At 40.1% G+C, this 20,915-nt stretch overlaps 1 protein-coding gene across 2 annotated transcripts in view; it reads right to left on the bottom strand.

The window, feature by feature from the left end:
• The window catches only part of cacna2d3a (calcium channel, voltage-dependent, alpha 2/delta subunit 3a), a 106,774-nt gene that overhangs the window by 28,892 nt on the left and 56,967 nt on the right, over positions 1 to 20,915 (bottom strand). The window contains exons 9-20 of one of the 2 annotated variants that reach the window (XM_086141220.1): positions 19,567 to 19,656; positions 19,012 to 19,125; positions 12,434 to 12,512; positions 9,373 to 9,506; positions 7,894 to 7,911; positions 4,314 to 4,385; positions 3,865 to 3,945; positions 3,480 to 3,554; positions 1,371 to 1,454; positions 1,206 to 1,277; positions 331 to 392; positions 139 to 206 (exon numbers count right to left, since the gene is read on the bottom strand). In XM_086141220.1, coding sequence (XP_085997346.1) covers positions 139 to 206; positions 331 to 392; positions 1,206 to 1,277; positions 1,371 to 1,454; positions 3,480 to 3,554; positions 3,865 to 3,945; positions 4,314 to 4,385; positions 7,894 to 7,911; positions 9,373 to 9,506; positions 12,434 to 12,512; positions 19,012 to 19,125; positions 19,567 to 19,656 — 949 coding nt within the window. The remainder of the gene's footprint in view (positions 1 to 138; positions 207 to 330; positions 393 to 1,205; positions 1,278 to 1,370; positions 1,455 to 3,479; positions 3,555 to 3,864; positions 3,946 to 4,313; positions 4,386 to 7,893; positions 7,912 to 9,372; positions 9,507 to 12,433; positions 12,513 to 19,011; positions 19,126 to 19,566; positions 19,657 to 20,915) is intronic. The other variant, XM_086141221.1, reaches the window with a different exon arrangement.

Raw genomic sequence — 20,915 nt, 5'->3', positions numbered from 1 at the left:
CTTTTAAATTTGCACAATGCATAGACTGTGCTTTAGTTTCGCATTCTCTAAATATTTTCTCCACTATTGCAATCAACTATGGGACCCCAGGCAGACACAGAGATATGGAAAGACTTGGGGGCAGGGCCACTAGCTTACCCTCTTCCACTGTGACGTTCCCTCTAAAGAAGAACTTTCCATGGCCTCTGGAAAGAGCAACCCCAAGGCTAAAGAAGAAGAAAAACAAAAAACAAAAACTCATTTTCGATGCACGGACAAGACTAAAATTAGAATGCTTGAGTCATCCTAAACTATGTGTACTGCAAACAGAAATGTGACCATGCAGCTCACCTGAAGGGGGTCCCTTTTATATCTGTATAGTAGTAATCATTGTGCAGCACCAGCACTCGCTTCTGGAACAAAAGAATAATGTTCATTTGTTAAAACAGCTGTAAATGCTAGAAAGGAATCGCTGTACTCATAATGAAACCCAAACCAACGTCGATGATGTTTTCTTAAGAGCAGCACCATCATGCCAACATCAGACCAACTGTAAAATGGCAGGTATCTGATGTAATTCCCTGCAGCCTGGCGCCATCTAGCGGCCAGGGGGTTGCACTCTTGTGTTTGACAATTTGACAGTGTGACACTGACAAATAGTGTCACACAGCATGTAACTCCACAGATGGATGTGCACTCTTGCAAAGCGCCCATTTGGATAAGGATGGTGAATATTCATTTGGGTGTGTAGATGACTGTGTTTACAGATACATATTTACATACTGAATGCTTAATAATCAGGGTAATGTATAATGCTCTCCACTAAGCTTTAGGAATGCAAAGTGTGCAAGGGCACACTCACACACACACACACACACACACACACACGCACACACGCACACACCTGAATGCCCCTCTCTCCCAGACAGACGAGTTGTAAAAGAAAATCAGTGGGCTGCTGTCTCTCTCCCGCATTCAGCAACATGTGCTCGGGAGAGATAAGGGGCTCACACACAGAGACAGACACACACTCGTGCATGCCGAGCAAACCAAATCAGAAACAAAATTCCCTAGTCAAGACTCAACATCGCTGTACGGTGAGTAGAACAACCGTTCGGCTCGGCGGAGTCTCTCGGCTGAGTATTTTCTCCGCCGCATCTCTCGGGAGCATCGAGAAGGTGCTTCTCTGGGAGCCTTTGTGAATTTCTACATTTTGTGCTGCTCACCCCTTTGTCGACACTCTTCTTCACCTCCATTGAGAACGTCCCCGTCTTCCTGTTGACCATGGCGTTTCTCAGCTGGCAACACATAATACAGGCCAGGTCTCAAAGATTTTCTCCAAGAGGGGTACAATGATGATCCTTTCTGCAGAATTATAGCAAGAGCCTCACTGTGTCATCCTTATCCTCCCATTCCACCTCAGAGAGATCCACACTGCTGTAGTTTGGCTTCCTGCGCTTCTTGCCATCCCCATACTGTCCAGATAGATTAGCAATAAAAAAAAAAAAAAATTCAGAGACGGGAGATACTTAATACAATGAAATGCCAAAGTTATGCCAAACCATTGTTCGGGCATTGTTTCAGAATTGCCCTCCCAAAACAATTAATCTCTATTAAATTGCGAGCGTAAAATTCGTTTCAAAATGCCAGATGAATGCAAAAAAGTATTAAAATACTAACATGATGACAATTACATTTTGTTCCTACCCAATATGTTTACATGCTGTGGATAAGACATTAAATATTCAGTCAAATATTACAGTGATAAAACTTTGGATGTAAAGAAAAAGAAATGCAAACGACGATGAGACACCATTTTTCTAGGAGGACAGAAACATCTGGCTTCAACTAGAGCATAAAGATAAATCCAACTTCTGACGCATGATAAAATAACCTACTACATTTCTTTTGTTTAATCTGTTTGCAATCAGAAATGTTCAGCTAACAAGTTGTCTGCTGCCAGCCAGATAAACAGCTTCGGCTAAGCTGTTCTGTTGCCTTCAGCTTGAGTTCTTAATGGACTTGAGATTCAATTTGTTATCCGGGCGAGAAAACAAATAAATGAATCTGCCAAAATGTTAAACTCGTATTTTGATTATTACATAAATAAATTATATTCCTTATAACAATCCATAATTTCCTTTGCTGGCAGATTATCATATTTTTGTTTGGAATGATTAATTTGGACTTTTTTTTTTATAAAATAGGAATTAGCACTTACTGAGATGTCATAGTTATAATCGTCAGGCCCTCTTTGCCTACCTCTGCTGAAATTCTGGCCATGAAATGACTGCACTTTTGAGGATTTGACATTCCAAGTTATAAATTGAGTTCTCGATTTGTCACGTCACTGGTTTGAACGTCATTTAGTGATTTGAAAAAAAAGAAATAAATAAACAAAATCAGATGATACTCCTTTTCATTTCTGAGAAATGCGATCATCGGAGAAGAGCTTTAACATAAATAGTGAGAGTGTAAGATAAATATTATGCTGTCCGCCGACCACAGCTGTCCGTACACATGAGGAACTGAAACATTGAGTCCGCCTCACTTCTGTGGTAATATCAAAATTGGATTTTTCTCTTTCAGTGAAAAAGCAATTACAGATTCTTGGTTTTGATAAGATTTCTAAGCATCAAAATGCTGACCTGTTGAAGGCTGCTGTATATTGACTACTCCCTTGTACTATTTGTAAGACAGTCTGACACCAGACAAAGTCAAATCCAATTTTCCTGTAAGGCGGATTAGCCAATTCTGCTACACAATGTTGTCGTTAAATAGTGCTGAGCCTGCTATGAAGCAAAGTGCACTCGTTTCAAATATTTGAAAATTGCCAATTCGTGTTGTGCACACCACAAGTACCTGTGAATACAGCGTGAAGCGATCGCTTGTGTTTAATGTAAATTTCAGAGTGTGTGTAACCATACGTCTCTGTATTTCACATAAACAGTATGCCTTGCATGTTTTGGACATTTTGTACAAGCTTAATAACTAATACTCAGGGCCATGTACATCGTCTGTTAAAGCACTTCATCTATGAGTCTCTTTCTTCATTCATCCATCAATGACAGTTGCCTCCCAACACTCATTAGTTGCTAAACATTGTTCATTAACACCTTTAATTATACACCCATCGTAGCGTCTGTTTCTCCGCTCTCTCTCTCTCTCTCCTCAGCCTCATCTGTTCCCTCCTGGTGTGTCTATATCTCTCCATTTTCATCCAATGTAGGATCTCGCTTTGTCACCCAATGCACCTATTCACACACCCCTCCCTCCCACCTCCTCTGCTTTCTCATCCTCTTGTGAAAGGAGAAGGTGAGTACAATGGAGTTAATCACAGCTATTCAAAAGCCATATCTCTGTCTATGCACGGGACAGCGGAGGCTTGGAATACACGCCTGATGTCCATACTGGCATGTGGTCAATGCACCTGATGGAAAAAAAAGGTCTGAACTTAGTTAACTTGTTGAAACATCAATGGCAGTGGAGGTAATACTCACAAGAGGCCGCAGATCTGGATGGGTGAGAATGTAGCCATTGTTTGTGATTGCAAAGGCGTAGCCATGAATCCCTAGCTAGGAGAACACGCATAAACACACCAAATCAATACACAATGACAAAATCGGGGGATAATTGTTAATTTATTCTAATCAAACTCTTTGTCCGTTCTTTTGCTGGAATCTGACTCCTAGTGTTCCAGCTGAGTTTTTGAGAAAAAAAAAAATCAACTTAGCTAAAGTGGTGGAGAAAAAGTATCAAAATACATCAGTGTATAATTTTCCCAACACTATCAGACTTGGAAATGGAAAGACAAATGTGTGCGCGCGTGTGTGTGTGTGTGTGTGTGTGTAAATGTCATCAACCGAGTGATGCCGAGAGTAGTACCTTGTACTTGGGGATTGTCTTGAGCAGCTCAGAGACAGGAACATCGGTCCCTACCACTCCTAGAAGAATGCCGCGATTTCTCTGAAAACACAGCACATCAGGAGCAATTGTGAGGAGTGAAAGGTTACTTACACAACTCTCTTGCAGCTCAACTTTTTCTTATGGTATCAAACTTAAATCAAGTTTACTGCATTTTTATGCCAGCACTAAATGAATCTACTGTATCTCCATTCAGAGACAATGAGATTAACCCTCTTATTATGTTAAGGGTCAATTTGACCCATTTCACCCATTGACCCAATGGGTCAAATCGACCCTTAACATAATAAGAGGGTTAAAATCAGTGTCAATCAAATGTATTCTAGTCAATCATTTCATTATTTCCGACTCCCGCTTCAAAACTATATTTTGAATTATAAAATGAAGATCTGCCTACTGTTACTACTTACGGTCTCATTCTTGGTGCTGAACACCGGCATTGCCACAGTGGTCATGAGAACTGGACCTTGACCATCGTCCAACTGAGACACCCAAGAGATAATTAAGGCAATTTTGATAACAAGAAAAAAAAAATACGGTATGAGAGAGATAAATAGAGAGTGAGAGAGGGGAAGAAAGGGGAAACTAGTGATGAAACCACACTGACATAATTGCATAAGGACTGACACCGAGCTGCACATTATATGACTCTACTTGCCTCGTGACAATCACCGAGTGATGATTTTAGGATGTATAACACTAATTCCTTATCAGGGGATTGGAGTTCTGCAGCAGACCTGGTCATATTATCTTAAAAGACCTAAAAAACTTCCATGACATGTTTTATTCATGTTTATTATTAGCCTTAAAATGTGTTCTATCACAGCCTCCCTTTGATCTCTTGCAGAATAAGCTTATCCAAAGGCAGTGATTCTCATTTGGATCTTGGTATCTTTCCCCCCTAAAGACTGCTGGAATAATTATGATATTTATCTTTCCAATGGTTGTCTGCGGTGATTTCCATTAGAGATGAAAGCTTGACACTCTTCCATGGAGACGAGCGAAGGGCTTCAAATTCTGGAAAACGTGGTGCAACCTTGTCCACTTAGGAAAGTCAAAACTGTCTAAATGTCAGTCACTCGGGCAGCTTCGGTTCAAGTCACAACGCGTAATTGTTGCATTAGCACGAATCCATCTGCTCTTGGAGTGGATTAAAAAAAAAAAAACCAATAACAATAAAAAAGACCGCACACATGATCTGTTTCAAGTGTTTGACAAAGAATGAGCCTGAAAAAAACATGTTAGTAACAAGACACCGATATCATACGTTATATCATCACTACATCCTCATATATGGAACATATTCTCTTACCACCAATAATAATGGATAGCAACAGGAAATATGAGCGTCACAAAATGCTGACCAAAGCATAGTAATAGCAATGTAAGACACTATTTTACATCAAGGTGGAAACAAAGCATACCGATGTACAGCTGCTGTAACAACGAACAAGAATGGAATTGATCAAGTCCACAGATGTAAAGACCAACAGGTACTATGTATTCTCCTGAGCTGTTGAGCAAGCCCATCAAAAATGTCCCCTTTGTGCTTGGATGCAAATATATTGGGTGAAAACAGGCTTGCTCAGCTGCTTTGGGAGATGACAAACTGTAATTAAGCTGATAACAAGGTCTGGATTGGGGGAAGGCAGCCAGCATCTGATTTAAAGTCCACATCACAACTGAAGAGGGTCCTAGCTTGTCTTACCCCGGGGAGGAAAGATCTTTAAACCTGCACTTCATTATCCTACCTTGAACCCTGAGTGCATATCGTGGCCCCGCTCCAAGTCTCTGATCAAGTATGTATCTGGATTTGAACTTGTCACACCCTAATTCAAGGACATCTTTTGGGTCTGATCTGCATCCTTTCTGCGCCGGTGGTTCTGTTTGAAAGATGTACCCACATCCTAACCGCAGCTTAGTGTCTTATGGGGAAGCTAGCAAATTGGGTTGCTTTGAGAAATTGTGCGCTGGTGGACGACGTGACCCCTGTTTCCTTGGAGACCGAACCTAATGATGATGGTGTGTAAGCACTGACGCCTTAGCCCATAGGTGTCAAACTGTGGCCCGCGGGCCATATTTGGCCCGCATTGTAATTATATTTGGCCCGCAAAGCCATACCAAATGACTATTAGAGCTGGCCTGCCAGTAAAGTCTACAGTGCATATATTGCTAATTCTACAAATCCAAGAATTTTCTGCTGGTGGACCCATAAACGCCCTCTCCTCTGTGTACAGTTGTCATAGCAACCTTATGCTAATACTGGCACCCTGCTACTTAGGTAGAAAACAGGATTTTGCATGTGTGCAATATTAAGTTATATATTGTAAAGTATCAAGCTATGCTTGGTCCATATTTAGTTTTTAAGCAAAACTTGTTTGGGTACATATGAAAAGGTTATATCTGGAGGAATTTTTTTTTCAATAAATATCAATGTTGGCCCGCAATTTTGTCCCAGTTTTGAATTTTGGCCCACTGTGTATTTGAGCTTGACACACCAGCCTTAGACCCTTGTGAGCCGCCGCGGGGAGCAGATCTGGCAAGTACAGTTTAACCATGCAGGTGTGGATTTCAATTGTCGATGAATGCTCTCAATGACCTCAGGATGCAAAAAACATTTCCTCTTTGTGTAGTTGACTTTATTAATTCATACTGACACCAGTTTGCAACTTAAGTTTGTCCTCAAAAGATGACCGGCTTGTTATGTCTCGTCTTTCGCCTTAATCATCCTTGCCAACCCAAATACCATTTAATCCTTATCTTCTAGATCTCCTGCATTCATTTGCTCACACACCTGTCCTCTAATACCCCTTTCCACACATTTCTCTCACCCAAACTGCCTTCCTGTCATTCCTGAGTACCAGTGTCAGTTCATCCGGCAGACTGGGAAACAAAGTCAAATGGGCCATTAAATGATAAATGAAGCTGGTTAAAATTGGAAGCGGAGGAGAAGAGGCAGGAGAACCGCAGCGGTGGACAGCGGAGAGGTGAATAAAACAGCCGGGGAAGAATTAAACGAGAAAAAAAAAATGCAATGATGATTTTTTTTGGGATGAATGGGGGGGTGGAGGGGGGGTGGTGGTGGTGGGGGTACGGATAAAGCAACAGGAAAGGTGATACTCATCAGCTCTGGAACACAAACCCCAAATGCTCATTACTTTTCTGACAGTGTGCCAATCTGATGATTTTGCTAACTTCTTATCAGACCCTTCCACCACACAGTGTGTGCGTGTTTGTATTCATAGTATCCATTCCAGACAAAGCTGTGATTGGGTGATCACCACCTATGACAATGCAATATCAATTTTCCTTTTCTGGAAGGCCTGCTTCAATGTCAATAAGCTTAGGTTTATTCGACCGCGGTGTCATATGTCTGACAGGACACTCTTACAGGCCGATGTCAGACGTACTTGATGGCCTGCCAGCTGTCTAATGGTGCTCTTCTGTGCATGGCTCATGTTGATAATGTTATCAGGTTAAATCTAAATCATGACATCATAGCGACAGCCATTATCCCCCTCCAGGATATAATGTGAAGAAAATATGTCATGAAATACAGTTAATTTCAGGGAATTCTGATGAGGCAAATAGGCAGTGTAATTCTTTAAATGAAAAATAGGATGGCGGAAAATAAAATATATATTTTTTTAGTGTACTGGTGAAACATGGCTGACAGCGCAACAGTAATGATGAATGATATGTCAGTGTGTGCATGGATGTTACCTAGATCTGATCGGACGTGCAAAGAAGAACAGTCATCTGAACCGACAACAACAATGCATGGTTTCCAATCGGGAGGCTGAGAGGCGACAACAGCAAACACACCAAGAAATAAATAAACAAAAGAGTTGGTATGATAGTTTTTATCCAGTTATGCCCTCATGTTGTTGAGACAAGAGAGCAGAATGCGCATGCATATGAAATTCCCATGAACACACACCAGGCCTCAGCACGACACTTTACATGACTTCAAATCACCGTTGCTTTTACCTTTTGTGCTTGGGGGAGCTAAAGGGAACACAGTGAAGAGGGAGGAGAGGAGAGGAAAGGTGTCAGAGAGCCTCCCGGTAACTTTTCAGCACAATGGACTGTCAAGTACCAGTGGGTGCATTAAATTTGCTGACATTTATATTGACTGCAGCTTTGAAAACAGTTACTACATGGAGAGCTTTCAGACATAAGGCATCACATCTGGGAAAAAAAAAAATGTTTTGCCATTTCTTTGAGTGCATGAGTGCTGAGTGCATGCTCTATGAATTTGAATATTGAGGTAAAAGATAAACTAATAAGCAAAAAAAAAATAGGATAAAACGTAGGGGAAATGAGTATAATTAGGGGGAGAAAGGTAAAAATGGGGTGCTGTGTACCAGTGCGTTGCTGGTCTGGAAATATTCTCACTTGCCGTTTCATTTTTACATTAACACAAAAGGCCCAGATCACATTCACATTCTGCGTTCTTAAACTTAGGGGTGTTTTGATATTGATAATATATCTGCCTGCCTGACAAAGCAAGAACATGGATTCAGTCTTTGAGTGTGTATTTGTGTCTCTGTTGCGCCCATAATATCGGGTTCAGCGATCAGAGACTAACTCACCAAAGCACCCTGGTGTGCCAGTAAGTTCTACTTGCGCAACATAATTTCCAGACACATACATGAGGCTCATTCACTTAATGGTTCCATCTGCTACACACACCACAACACATTTGCCATACAAAAAAAAAAAAAAAAGCCATTTTGGCAATGCTCTTCCTACTTTTTTTTAGCAATCTTGTTCCCTGCTTTGTCAAATGCAGTTGTGGTACCTGCTTCTTCCAATAATGTAGATGCATCGATGGAAGTTCCAGGCAAAATATATCACAGAAGACATGATTGTAATTTCTTATATTGCTTTTAGTAAAAACGTCAGGGAAAAGCACTGCTTTAAGGGCTTAAGTGTTAACAGTGGAAGTAAATAATACACCCACCAGTTTATTCGATTACACAACAAGGTACCGCTTGTTGTCTTATATCTCTTCGTGTCTTTGCACCTTATTCACTTAACCACATGCAGACAACAGATGGGGTTGGTCAAAACTATGGGTTCAGTGTCCACATCTAAACTATCCATTCGACATTTCAGTGCCACACAAAGACATAGAAATATTATACAATTGATGTAATAGTTTTGCCTGGTTATTCATGTTGATAATTGTATTTCTATTTGTACACTTTTCCCTCCCTGTCCTTTCTTTGTCAGACTATTTTGTTGCATTTTGACATTATTACACCTTCGTTGTTAATGTCAGTTGGCTTTTTCGCAATCCCTTTTTTTATACAGTAGCTTCTGGAGTTGTGTTTCCTTTCAGGTGTCAAAGCTGACAATTCCTTCTCAGAGGTGGAGACATGAGCAATGGCCGTTATAACGTTTTAAAAACATGAATTTGGTTCCTTTCTAATAAAATGTATGAAGTGTAAGAGAAGTACTCACAGTGCTATCAATGTAGGCCTCAGTCCACACTGTGTCATGTTCCCGGTCGATAACCTTGGGACGACTCAGCACATGGAGATACTCCATAACATTTTCTTGAACATCAGCCAGCGTGGAAATCTGAGTGAAGTAACCTGTTGAGGAAAGAAAATGATTGAAGAGGATAAATCGTGCCATTTAAAAAATGATGGGAGTCTCAGTCGGTTGAGTCTCCTTAATGTGTTTCCCCTCTGACCCCAAATGGAGCTCAAATGTATAGCGTGTCACGGCAACACACTCACGCGGCAGAACATTCGCTATCTGCTTTGCTACGAAGACCCGACATGAAATTTCGGAGCCATCTCTTCCATTTTACCTACGTCTTTATCAAAGCAGAAACAGTTCACCGGGAAGGAGGTGGCGGATGTTTACTTAAACAAAACGTATACACGTATAAGTAGTACGTAAAGAATTAACTGTAGTTATATACAACTGAAAGAAAACCTGCATTGGTTTGTGAAGGGGTAGGCAGTATGTAAATGAAAAACTCATTTAAACCAAATGCGATGCCATTTCCTCTGATGATAATTCCACCATTGTGATGCTAATGCTCATATGCATGAGGACGTATACTGTTATCTTAGCAGGGGGCAGAAAGGGGGAGGCAGAGGGAAGAATCGGGACAGCAGTAAAACAGAAAAGGGGGGGTGAGAAATGGCACAGAGAATATGTGAAAAGTGAAACGCCACTACATTTCTAACCACCCGTAAAAATGGCGAGCTGTCTCAATCACCGTAAAGCAGTCAAGGAGAAAATCATAGCTTGAGGAAATAGATTTTAGGGTCATGGTTAACAGCAATAACCTCTATTCCAAAGGGAGCTAAGAGCCAGGACCTAGAGTCTGAACGCTGTGTACGAGTGATGCCATCTGGTCACCCAATAGTTTAGGATTTTTTTTTTTTTTTTTTGCTGCTATCATCCATTTTCATGCTGCCACCACATAGTTTTATCTGTTTTTATTCTGCTGTGTACATCTTCAATTTAGAATTCGTGTCTGACTGAGAGTCCCTACAAAATGTCGTTCTGCTTGCATAATGACAATAAAACCTCTTGAGTTATGAAGAGTAAATCTTTAGCTTAAAACCCATTAAATTATAGTTAACAACATTGTAGGAATGAAAGTAGCCCAATTAAAGACAGTGCACTTCTCTTTGACCTGGAAGTGAACGTTGAAAGATTTTTTTGCTTCATCCTTGAAGAAATCCAGATCTAGCTATTATTCCACCTGTCAGTTCAATGAAAAAAAAAAAAGAAAGAAAAAAAAAACATTGCAATTTACGTCACACACAAGACATGCTGCCTCTCTGTAACTGCATCATTCATCACTTTGGAGGATGAGGAATGACTAGTCCCTTTAGAGAGCTAAAGGTGTCCTTCAGGCTGAGCCATGGCGGACAGTAAGATGAACTGGGTGAGAAAAATATTCATTTTCCGTGTTTTTGTTGCATGGTGCGCCTGAAATACGTCCAGAACTGAGCGGCCGAACTGTATGTTTGAGTTGAGGTGAGAGTTTAATACATTTTAAAGGACCTTGGTTAGAGAGGAAACAACAACGTGTCAAGATTCACACAAATAATGGGGCAAAGTGAGCAGAGAGAATGTTTAGGTGCGGCACACAAACGCACACACACAAAAATCCTAAATTGTGCTTAGCTATCACTATGGTATTTTACTGCCTCACTTTTCTTCCTGTCATTGATTGGCAGTTTGTCTTAAAGTAGTGGCTGCCCTGAATGATAAGCAGAAGATCTCAGAGAAGAAGAGGAACAAAGGAGTTTAACCCCAAACAGTGATAAACTAACCCTGCCAGCGATAAGCACATAAAAACGCGTCTACCTACTTCTCTTCGTGTCAACAGACACCAGCTTGGCGGTAGATTTTTTATGGAGTACTAAAGTTCATTGTAAAATCCATCGGATTACATCATAAGATTCCTGGCTCTGCTCAAAGGCTACGGGGACAGATTTGTGAAACACAGAATTGTTTTATAAAAGGTAATTACGCATAACGTGCACCGTTGGGTGAAAGTTAAATTGTCGCTTTACCAATCGCCAGTAAGTAAATCACTGTTGTTTGTTATTTTTAATTCGGAAGTGTCACTGGTTTCAATCATTTTTTTATATCCAACTGTTAAATATGTCACTGCTCATAGTTAAAGTTGTTTTTTTTTAGCTTTCTAAATTTTTCAGTGTGAATCCGTTATAAAACAAAAACATTTTAGAATGATTGTGCAGCATGGATTAAAAACGCACTCCCAGACTGTTGTGACAAGACAGATAAGGGAATATTATTTCAACCTGCGCTCTAAGACTGTCTGGTAAGCAGAGTAAAGATGCACAATACCAGCAAACTGGAGAGGATATATCTTCCCTGAACAATACTGCATGCACGTACGCACACACACACACACACACACACACACACACACACACACACACACACACACGCACATGTCATTATCAGCTGTAACACCTTCAAACTGAGTGGATTGGTTCTGTGATATCACATGAAAGGAAAATTGTTGATGCCCTTGTCCTCTTACTTACAAACAGATATATACGTGTGAGAACTGAAAACACACACACATCCCTTACGTGACCTGTGTCTCGCCCGTCTTATCTGCACCAGCTAGAGGAAATGGAGCCAGACTGTCTCTGTCACCCACCTCCCAGCTAAATATAGAACCTGGAAAAGCATGCTCCATACGCACGGAGACAACCATGACCGCACACAAAGCAGCTGCAAAGCGGTGTGTCGTCAAGACACTTCCAGCTAAAATCTTAGAGGATGATGCAATGAAACGTGCAATCGCTTGTCAGATAATTAGACATGTTGACGGATTTGAACCAATCGCCTGATGATCACTTAAGAAGCACATGTCTGTGCAACTACTGTACCTGAAAATTAAAGAAAAAAAACAACTATATAACGTACTTCTTTTTGCAAATATAAGACCAATGTGTCCCAGTGTCCACTCTCGGACCAAAAAAATTATTGTATATGTTTTTTTAAAAAATCCCACCTTTATTGGCGCACGCCATCCATTTCAAATTATCTGCAAAGGCTGACTCCCGGCCAATCAGGTAAGGGAATATGCGGACCTGAAGAAAGAAAGCAGATAACATATGTCAGTCCTTTTAATATCATTTTGATAGAACGGATCACATCAGAATACAGAATACAACAGTGTAGCGGGCTCAGTCCTTATCCACATGTGATTAGTAGACCTTCACCTTGCTGAATGGTGTTAATTTATTCAGAAACACCTAAATCATTCTGCCATCTCAACAAATAACACAATCAATGGTTAGATTATACAGGTTTCAAAAAATACAATATATTGTATAGCATTTTTTTTCACCAGCAGGGGTCTGTTTTGGCTCTCACAACAGGTGCAGTTGGCCAGATCGACTTTATGTACTGTATTTTATGTATGTGTGTTTGTGTGTGTGTGTGTGTGAGAGAGAGAGAGAGAGAGAGAGAGAGAGAGAGAGAGAGAAAATGAATGAGGAGCAGGTTGCCATATTGGAGCAGATGCAAGCCTCTGTGGGAGCAGCTGCCATGGCTCCCATACCTGCAATTTTCACTGCCTCCCTTTACGATGATAAAATATTTTGTGTTAAGTGTTTCATATGTCTACATGTCAATATGTGTGTGTATTTTTCCAAATTTAGATAACTGCAGTCATCATAGTTGAGTACTGCAAGAAACATATAATTGAATAAAAAGCAAATTATTTATAACAAATAGCCAGTAGTTAAATTGTAATTATTTTAAAGGTACCAAGACAAATAATGTTGATTATTGTAGTTACTGCTACACTTAGCTCTAGGCTATTATTTTTAACTGTTAATGACAATCATTTTTGAGCTATCTGAATCATAACTAATATCTTTCATAGTCAGTTATTTGAAGGGAATTGCCAGAGTGACTAAAATAAAAATAATACCTGAGGAAGATGTATAAGAGTGTCTGTTTGTGACAATGTGCTTGAATCCTACACTGGTGGCCGAGACAGACTTCAAAATACAGAAGACCTGTGATTAAATATGAATCAGCTGAGTTAAGCAGAGGATAGATGACAACAACCGGGGCTCCAGCCTTTGCATGCAATCTTCAACTTACATGACTGCACTTATCGGACAAGATTATGCTGCAAATGTGCTAATGCAGAGACGTCCACACACCTCTATCTATACAGCAACACTCAAATTCAGCTTGCAATGATTTATTCAGCTCTGCTGTATGTTTTACACTACACTAAATGTATTAAAGTGAGGTGACATGTATTTTAAAATATTTAGCACGAAGTTGAGAAATATAAATTAATTGAATCAAATGCATATGAGCATAATTCTTTTCTCTTCGATCGCCATAGTACTACAACATTTACAGTAAATAACTAGCCTCATTTCCATGCAACAGCATATTTGTAATCTGTCTCCTGCATGAGCTGTGTTGAATTGGGGTTAGTACAGGGGCTGAATTACTGGCTAAACCCAGATCAATAATCGCTTGGATTAGGGACATCTATCATTATCAATCTGATATTTTGAAGGGAAACCATGAATAGTTTCGATTTCAGTATCTAGTTTTTGGGGTGCCTTCATACATCTGGTTTCGGAGTGATTATTCACATTTTATAGGGCGTGTCTCGGCAGCGATTCATTTTTTTTTAACTTGCGTTGGGTCCGGAACAGTTTTACATGGACTTGTTATGATTGTTACAGGATAAAACATTTGGTCTTCCGTGAGAGCCCCTCTGGTGAGCATCTTTCACATTTTTGTTAGAAAGTCAAGTTGTCATAGAGACAAAATCTTGGTCCCTACTACGCACAGTGTCCCCAGTCATGGCCCTCCTCTGGCCCTTCTGTACGCTTGTATATCCCAAGTGAAACAGTAGAGAAGCCATCCTTTTGTTAGCAGTGCTCAATGAGTCTCCAACATACAGAGGAGCTGCAGAATAGTCTCTTGGTAGGAATGGTAGCCCCTTGGTGAGCGGAACAAAAGAACAATACTGGCAGAGACTGCACACAGGGGCAGACGCTGGCATGGACAGCTTCATCTGTCCGCAAGGTGAGGGGGGGGACATCCGAATCTCACACCGTCAAAACTGGAGGTAACCACAACTGATTGTAGCCGTGAAATTGTTTTTCCACATAAAACCGGTATAAGGACAGTTATAGTAAAATAACATGCAAACTGTGCTAAGCCAGCATTAACATTTCTAAAACCACAAGTGCAGAACCATCCAGGTGATGGAAACTGCCATGGCTACTGACACAGCATTGTGAAATGTGCAGCTCTTGGATTCATATTACTCCTGTCTTTATGATTGTGTGTTTTAAAAAACAAAAATGAGTATCTGTAAATTCAAGTATTTTTTTCAACTGCATGCAAGTGCATTTGTCTAAACCGATTAATTGGGCTTCATGAATCAAATGATCACCGGCCATTCTTCACTGACTTGCAAATGAGGATTAACGACTGCAAGGCCGTTAAAAAACACTCTGTAGAGCCGCTCTGTGTTAATGCATCTATAATACACACAAAGTACTTAAGTGTCATGTCTTCATGATGCTCACAGCTGCCTGTGTACTTACCTTATTCACACAGAAAAAATACAAATTTAAAAAAAAATAAGACAACGCTGTCAATTAATACAAGACCATTTCTGTCCTTGTGAGCTGGTCATTTGAGACGGGCTGTAGGTGTCAAATATCAAATGACATCAATCTGTCGAATTCAGAAGAATGCAGAAATGTACTGACCAAGAGAAAAAGTTGACAAACATTTCATCACCCTCATAAAAAATAATTGCCTAAGTCATTTTTTCAGATTTTTCAGGAAACATAAAAAACTGAACCATTTGACTCTCTTGACACAGGCAATTTCTACTAAAGGGGTAGAATGGCACAATCTGTTAACTGAGGATGTAGGCGATTTTGCCAGAGATGGTCAGCATCATGAGGAGATGATTTAGGCAAAAAAAAACATTTTTGTAAAAAAATGACTTAGGCGATTATTTTAAGAGGGCGACGATTTATAAATCTGAGTGACAACATCCTAAACCAAAACAACTAGATTACACATGTTTTTTCCTGGTAATTTAAGAAAATGGTCAAGGGACTACTGTTGGTGTCACATAAATGGAAACATCAAAATTTTCATTCATGATACACTGATATCGGTTTGCCAAAGTTCTAAAAATAGGCTAGGATACTGCAATTCGCAAAAGTTTGGCTGAAATTCTATACGCTACGAAAATGACCTCTCTTTGTAGTATAATGAGAGTATAGCTTGTTTATATGAACAGTTGTGTTCACATTCAGGCGTATAAATTTGAATATGTGAATCTATGGATTCTGCTGGTGTCAGTGTGCATTCCATTTGAATCTGATGGCACTATTTCCGGTTTAAACTCCCAAATCAATGTGCATCGCAATCAGTCCTTTACACGTGGCTTTTTTTATACTAATTCCTCACATACTGTACATGTGTCATAGTCGCCATCCTGACTTGCCTCCCACATTTACTTGATTTGTTTACCGTGCAGTTCCGCATTTTCTCACCAGGGCAAACAACTTTTCTAGTTGCAATGTTTCTAATAAAGTGCAGTGATGGTATTTATTTAATTCTGATGTTGTGACAGCATCTTTCTGAAAATAATGACTTGTGTAACAAAAACACCCCTGATTGCATCCATTAGAGGACCCGGATATGTAATACTTCATCAGGAGCTGTTGTAAATGCTGTTATGTTGATCCAACACAAAGAATCACAAATAAGCATCTCCTATCTTCATTTAACACGAAAGCCATCTCCATGGAGATTATTAAGTAACTTATTTGCATGCGTTTTTGTTTTTTTAATGGTACGCCCACTTGGTACAGGGCTATACAATTGTGAAGCCGTACAGCTAGTTAGAGGGGAAGCCATTAAACCCCAGCAGCAGGAGAGGGAGATGGGCTGGATAGAGTGACAGAGACTGACGATTTCTATTATCAGCGGGGCTTCTTCTAAATGGAACTATCTCGCAGCCCCGTCTTCTTCCTGCTCGCTCGCTCTTCAGCCTTGAGGCAGGAGTAAGAAGGAGGCGGGGTTTTGCTTTCTCTCAAGGGGTCTCTAGAGATGCAAAAACACAGGGGACTGCTGTGCAAAGTAGAGTCGTATTAATAACTAACAATATTAATAAACAAAAACAAATGTATAAACCATTCATATCTTCTGTCAGAAACGGCTTAGCTGTAAAAGTTGAAATACTTTTATGAGAGAAAAACTGTCCTGTACTTGTATATGAAGCACGAGGTTCTGTTGAATGTTTGCACCATCAGGTGTCCTAAACCCTTGCCGGGAAAATAACCTTGAAAAAAAGTCAAACTTGTGCTCAAAGCCTCTATTTCATGCCATGTCAAAAAAACACCATCATTACCTCACAGTACAGCCGAGGAACATCTCAGTCCTCAGTGACAGGGCCGCGCTGAAATCTATTTAGATGGATCCGAGATGACCCCATACTGAGAACACTCAATGCCTCTGCTTGTCAAAAACATTGTGTGTGGTCTATCCAAAATATAAATTCTTGCTCAGAATGTCAAACAGCAATATGAGCTGAACTTCCCAAGAGCTGTTTGTAAGACAGCAGGGTTACATTTCTTCAGTAATTATATTTACCAGCATCATAATTTTTTTAAAGGAAGGTTTTTAACTCATATAATCATATCTTTTGACCACGCTTAGGTTTTCTGCGTGTGCTCCTTCAGCATTTAACAAACCTGTTAGACATTTATTTTAGCATTGTATAAGATTATCTTAAATTCAACTTCACCGAGAATAAAATGCTTCGACATCTCTAATTTATCCAAAAACAGGATGTGAAAAACAAATGTTTCAAAAGCTGCCTGCATGCCATGTTTTGCACAGTGCATGTGAATGTACATGTAGGCACCTGATATGTAAGTAACATTGTAAAATTTTAATTAGAATATTGCTATTAAATTGAACCAAAAAGATGGAGACAGGTTTCAAACCCACCAAGCTGACTTTTTCACCATTTTAATGAATGTGGATATTTCATTTATATATATATAGATATATATATACATATGTGTGTGTGTGTGTGTGTGTGCAGGGCTGGAAACATTGTTTATTTACCTGCTCTGTTTCAATCTGGTATCAAAATACACTGAAAATTACAAAACCTCATCACTCTCTTGATTGTTTCCATAGTTTTCCAGGACTGTGCCTGACTGGCCTTTGCAAAGTAAGGAACCTTTTTTATGATGAAAAAACTAAAACATCATTTTTTTTTTCCTCTTTACTACTTGCTTCATTGCATCCTGCATTCACTATCCTCATCTCCCTTCCTCTGGCCCCTTTTTATCACCATACAGTGACCTTCCCTAAAACCGTGAAATATTTATGAACAAATAATTTTTGCACATCTTGAAATAAAGTCAGATTTTGTATCGTGCCCCGAGAGGTTCTGTTCTCTTCTGTGTTGCTCTGATATTTCAGTAAGTCCTCACCTAACTCAAAATATTCCTCTTACACCATGGCCACATGCAAGAACACAGCAACCTGTTTCTCTGATTCCATCCTCCAGACATATCAGCAGTTCAATACCACTATTTCCCCTTCTGGATCAGCACCATTATGAGGCCACCATGAATTGAATTTTTTGGGGAGTACATTAATCTCTTGATAACCCGTTTTTCCATTAATTTACGAATGTGATGTCAGGCCAACCAGTCTACAATCTCCAGGCCTGCTTGCATCTTTTCCTGGACACCTTATTTCTATGATTATGGGTGCCTTCCAGCATCCTGGCAATTTCCCCTCCTCTCATATTGTACACAGCAGTAATAAATTCTCAGTATTTCCTTCTCTTAGATCATTGTACAGCATAGGTCATCTTTTCAGGTCTTGCCTCTCTTGTTTAGGCATTAAACAATGAAGGAACAATCTCACTCCAAGTTGGCAGTTGGCCATTAGCTCCAAAAGAATGTGAAAATATTTTGAGCGATTTTAAATAACATTGACCGAAGAGTGGACCGCAGGCATATCAGATCATTTGTATTCATCATATTGTAGCGTTTTAGTCAGGGAAAACACCCGGATGACGATAAAACGTCCATTTAATAAGCAATAGCTGTTGTTGGCCACACAAGCCTGTAATCCAACTAACTGTTAAAGCTTAATTCTGGGTAAAAAAAAAAAAAACATAATTCCTTGCACCCCAAACCACACCCACAAAATTTCCAGCAACCCCAAAAACACACAGAAAAGAAGCATCAACATAAACCCCAACATTCGTGACTCGCCACAATATCAAAAACAGCAAAAACAGATGGGGTGAATTTAAACACAAAGAAGAAAATGTAAAATATAGACATGAAGATAACACAGAAGTTAATCCCTGAAGGTCAGAAATATACTGTTGAAATTGTATTAATGGCATTAGTCTTCTGATCTTCTATTAGGGCACATGTTACCGCCTTAAAAACATTTTGAACTAGACAAAATAGGAATGTGAACTGGAGCGGTTCGGCATACAATCGAAGAATAATGTGCTTTTATGCTGTGGACAAAACAGGTTACCTTCCTCTCTGGCCAGTTGTGTTTGGCAAAAATGGCATCATAGGTGTCCACCGCTCCATCTGTCACCAACATAATGGCCTGGCTACATTCACTGCCTCTCCCGGTTTCGTTGAACTGAAGAGGACGGGGTTGGGTTTGGGAAGGGGTGGCGGAAAGAGAAAGAGATAACTCAGATTGGAGAAAGCAGTGTATCTCCATACAACTTGGCATTATGTTACAGATGCTAACTGTATTAAAAAGTATGTTGAAAATACCAAAAGACGTGTACTTTTTAGAATATGTGTGTTATGTTTGTGGGCTTGAGTGATTAATTTCCCTTCCATCATGTCAAACTAGTAACGTGAGTCATCAAGAGCCTTGTTTACTTGATTCTGGGATGATTCTGTTGATTTAGCTATTAATTACAGCGTGCTAATTAAATTTGTGCATCAAAGCTCTTATTTCTGTGTGCAGTTCAAAGTACATTACCGTGAGTATGTGTGTGCATATGTGTGTGTGTGTGTGTGTGTGTGTGAGCACGTACTTTTGGTTGTGGGTCATGAGTGAAGTACTTACACCGCTGAGGAGATTGAAAGCCTCAGTGAGAGCGATGTCCAACATGCCAATGCCTTGAGCAAACAGCTTGTCGAGATGCTCCCGAAAATGCTGGAAAACGCAAAGAGACAATAAAAAAAAACGAGGATGATGTCTTGTGGGGGGATCATTATTGATTTTAATGGGTGAAGAAAGTACTGATACAGATGGGAAGAGAGAAACATAAAATTGAAAGGCTAACTGTATAATCTGCTCATTCCATGGAGGATAAAACTAAAGTATCTCATTGATTTTATCTATTATTGTTAATTTCAAATTGGATTGCACCAATTCTTCTAAAGCACAATATCTACGTGGTTTTGTCCACTTTAAGTTGCATCGACTGGCGGGACTGCGTTAACATATTTGTGTATTTGATGAACAGGCTCACTGGTATGATGTTTGTCGAAATGAAATGTGTCATCGCATTAAAAATGAATGAGTTCAACGGTATCAGCGACAAAAGATCTCACACGGATGCCAAATAACATCTTCCGTCAGTCCCTTGTTGCTCGATAATTCGGTATTTTTGAATAAGCAAAATTCTTACATGTGTAAAATAAGCATCAAAGCCGTTACTCATCCGATATCTGCTTCTCTCACACTTTTAAAGGACCTTGGAACAGTCCACATCAACCCCCCACATGCACTGTAATCCTTCAAGATTTCTTATTTTTTTGCCACCTTCCCTTTCATTGGGCTTACAATCATCTCCTCCAGTCTTTTGCTCCTCGGGGAAGAGGAAAGGCTCTCAACACACAGTGGGGGACCCAAGCAGCGTAAGGTTATATCAGAGCTTGCTCATTTGGGGAGCGAAGACACACACACACACAAACACAACACACAAATTCAGTATGTGCACGAAAACAACCTCCAGCATCACGCAGCAGAGAGGCACAACAAATGCTTTGATGTGAATAAAAAGGTTAATCGTTCCTATAAAAGTACTCTTTACCCCGGAGCACAAAATTTACCTTGCACATTTATGATTTTGAATGAGGGAGAGTGCTTGCACAGTATGTGCGTGTGTAAGCGCGTGCATGCCTGTGTGCGCGTTAAGATCAATGTAATCTGTCTGAGCACAGCGGGCCATGTTCAATCTGAGGAGCAGCAGTGTATTGAAGTTGCCTGCGTAGTTGGTGTGTCTGTGCGCACGCTGCACACCCAACCGTCTGTGCAGCACCGCAGGTTCTGAACTGTACATTTGACATCAAATCTTTCAGTGCTGCAGAGATGTGTCACGCACAAAAATGATCACAGCGGTCACACTAACAAAGCCTAGTGACAGGGACATGAAGACAAATGTCCCAAAGAAAAAAAAAGAAAAAAAG

This window comes from Fistularia commersonii, chromosome 34 (assembly GCF_037954325.1).
Source record: "Fistularia commersonii isolate RoL2024-O1a breed Wild chromosome 34, RoL_Fcom_v1.0, whole genome shotgun sequence".
Classification (NCBI taxonomy): Eukaryota; Metazoa; Chordata; class Actinopteri; order Syngnathiformes; family Fistulariidae; genus Fistularia; species Fistularia commersonii.
Note: the sequence above shows the minus strand (reverse complement) of the source record. Positions and strands in the feature narration are given on the sequence as shown.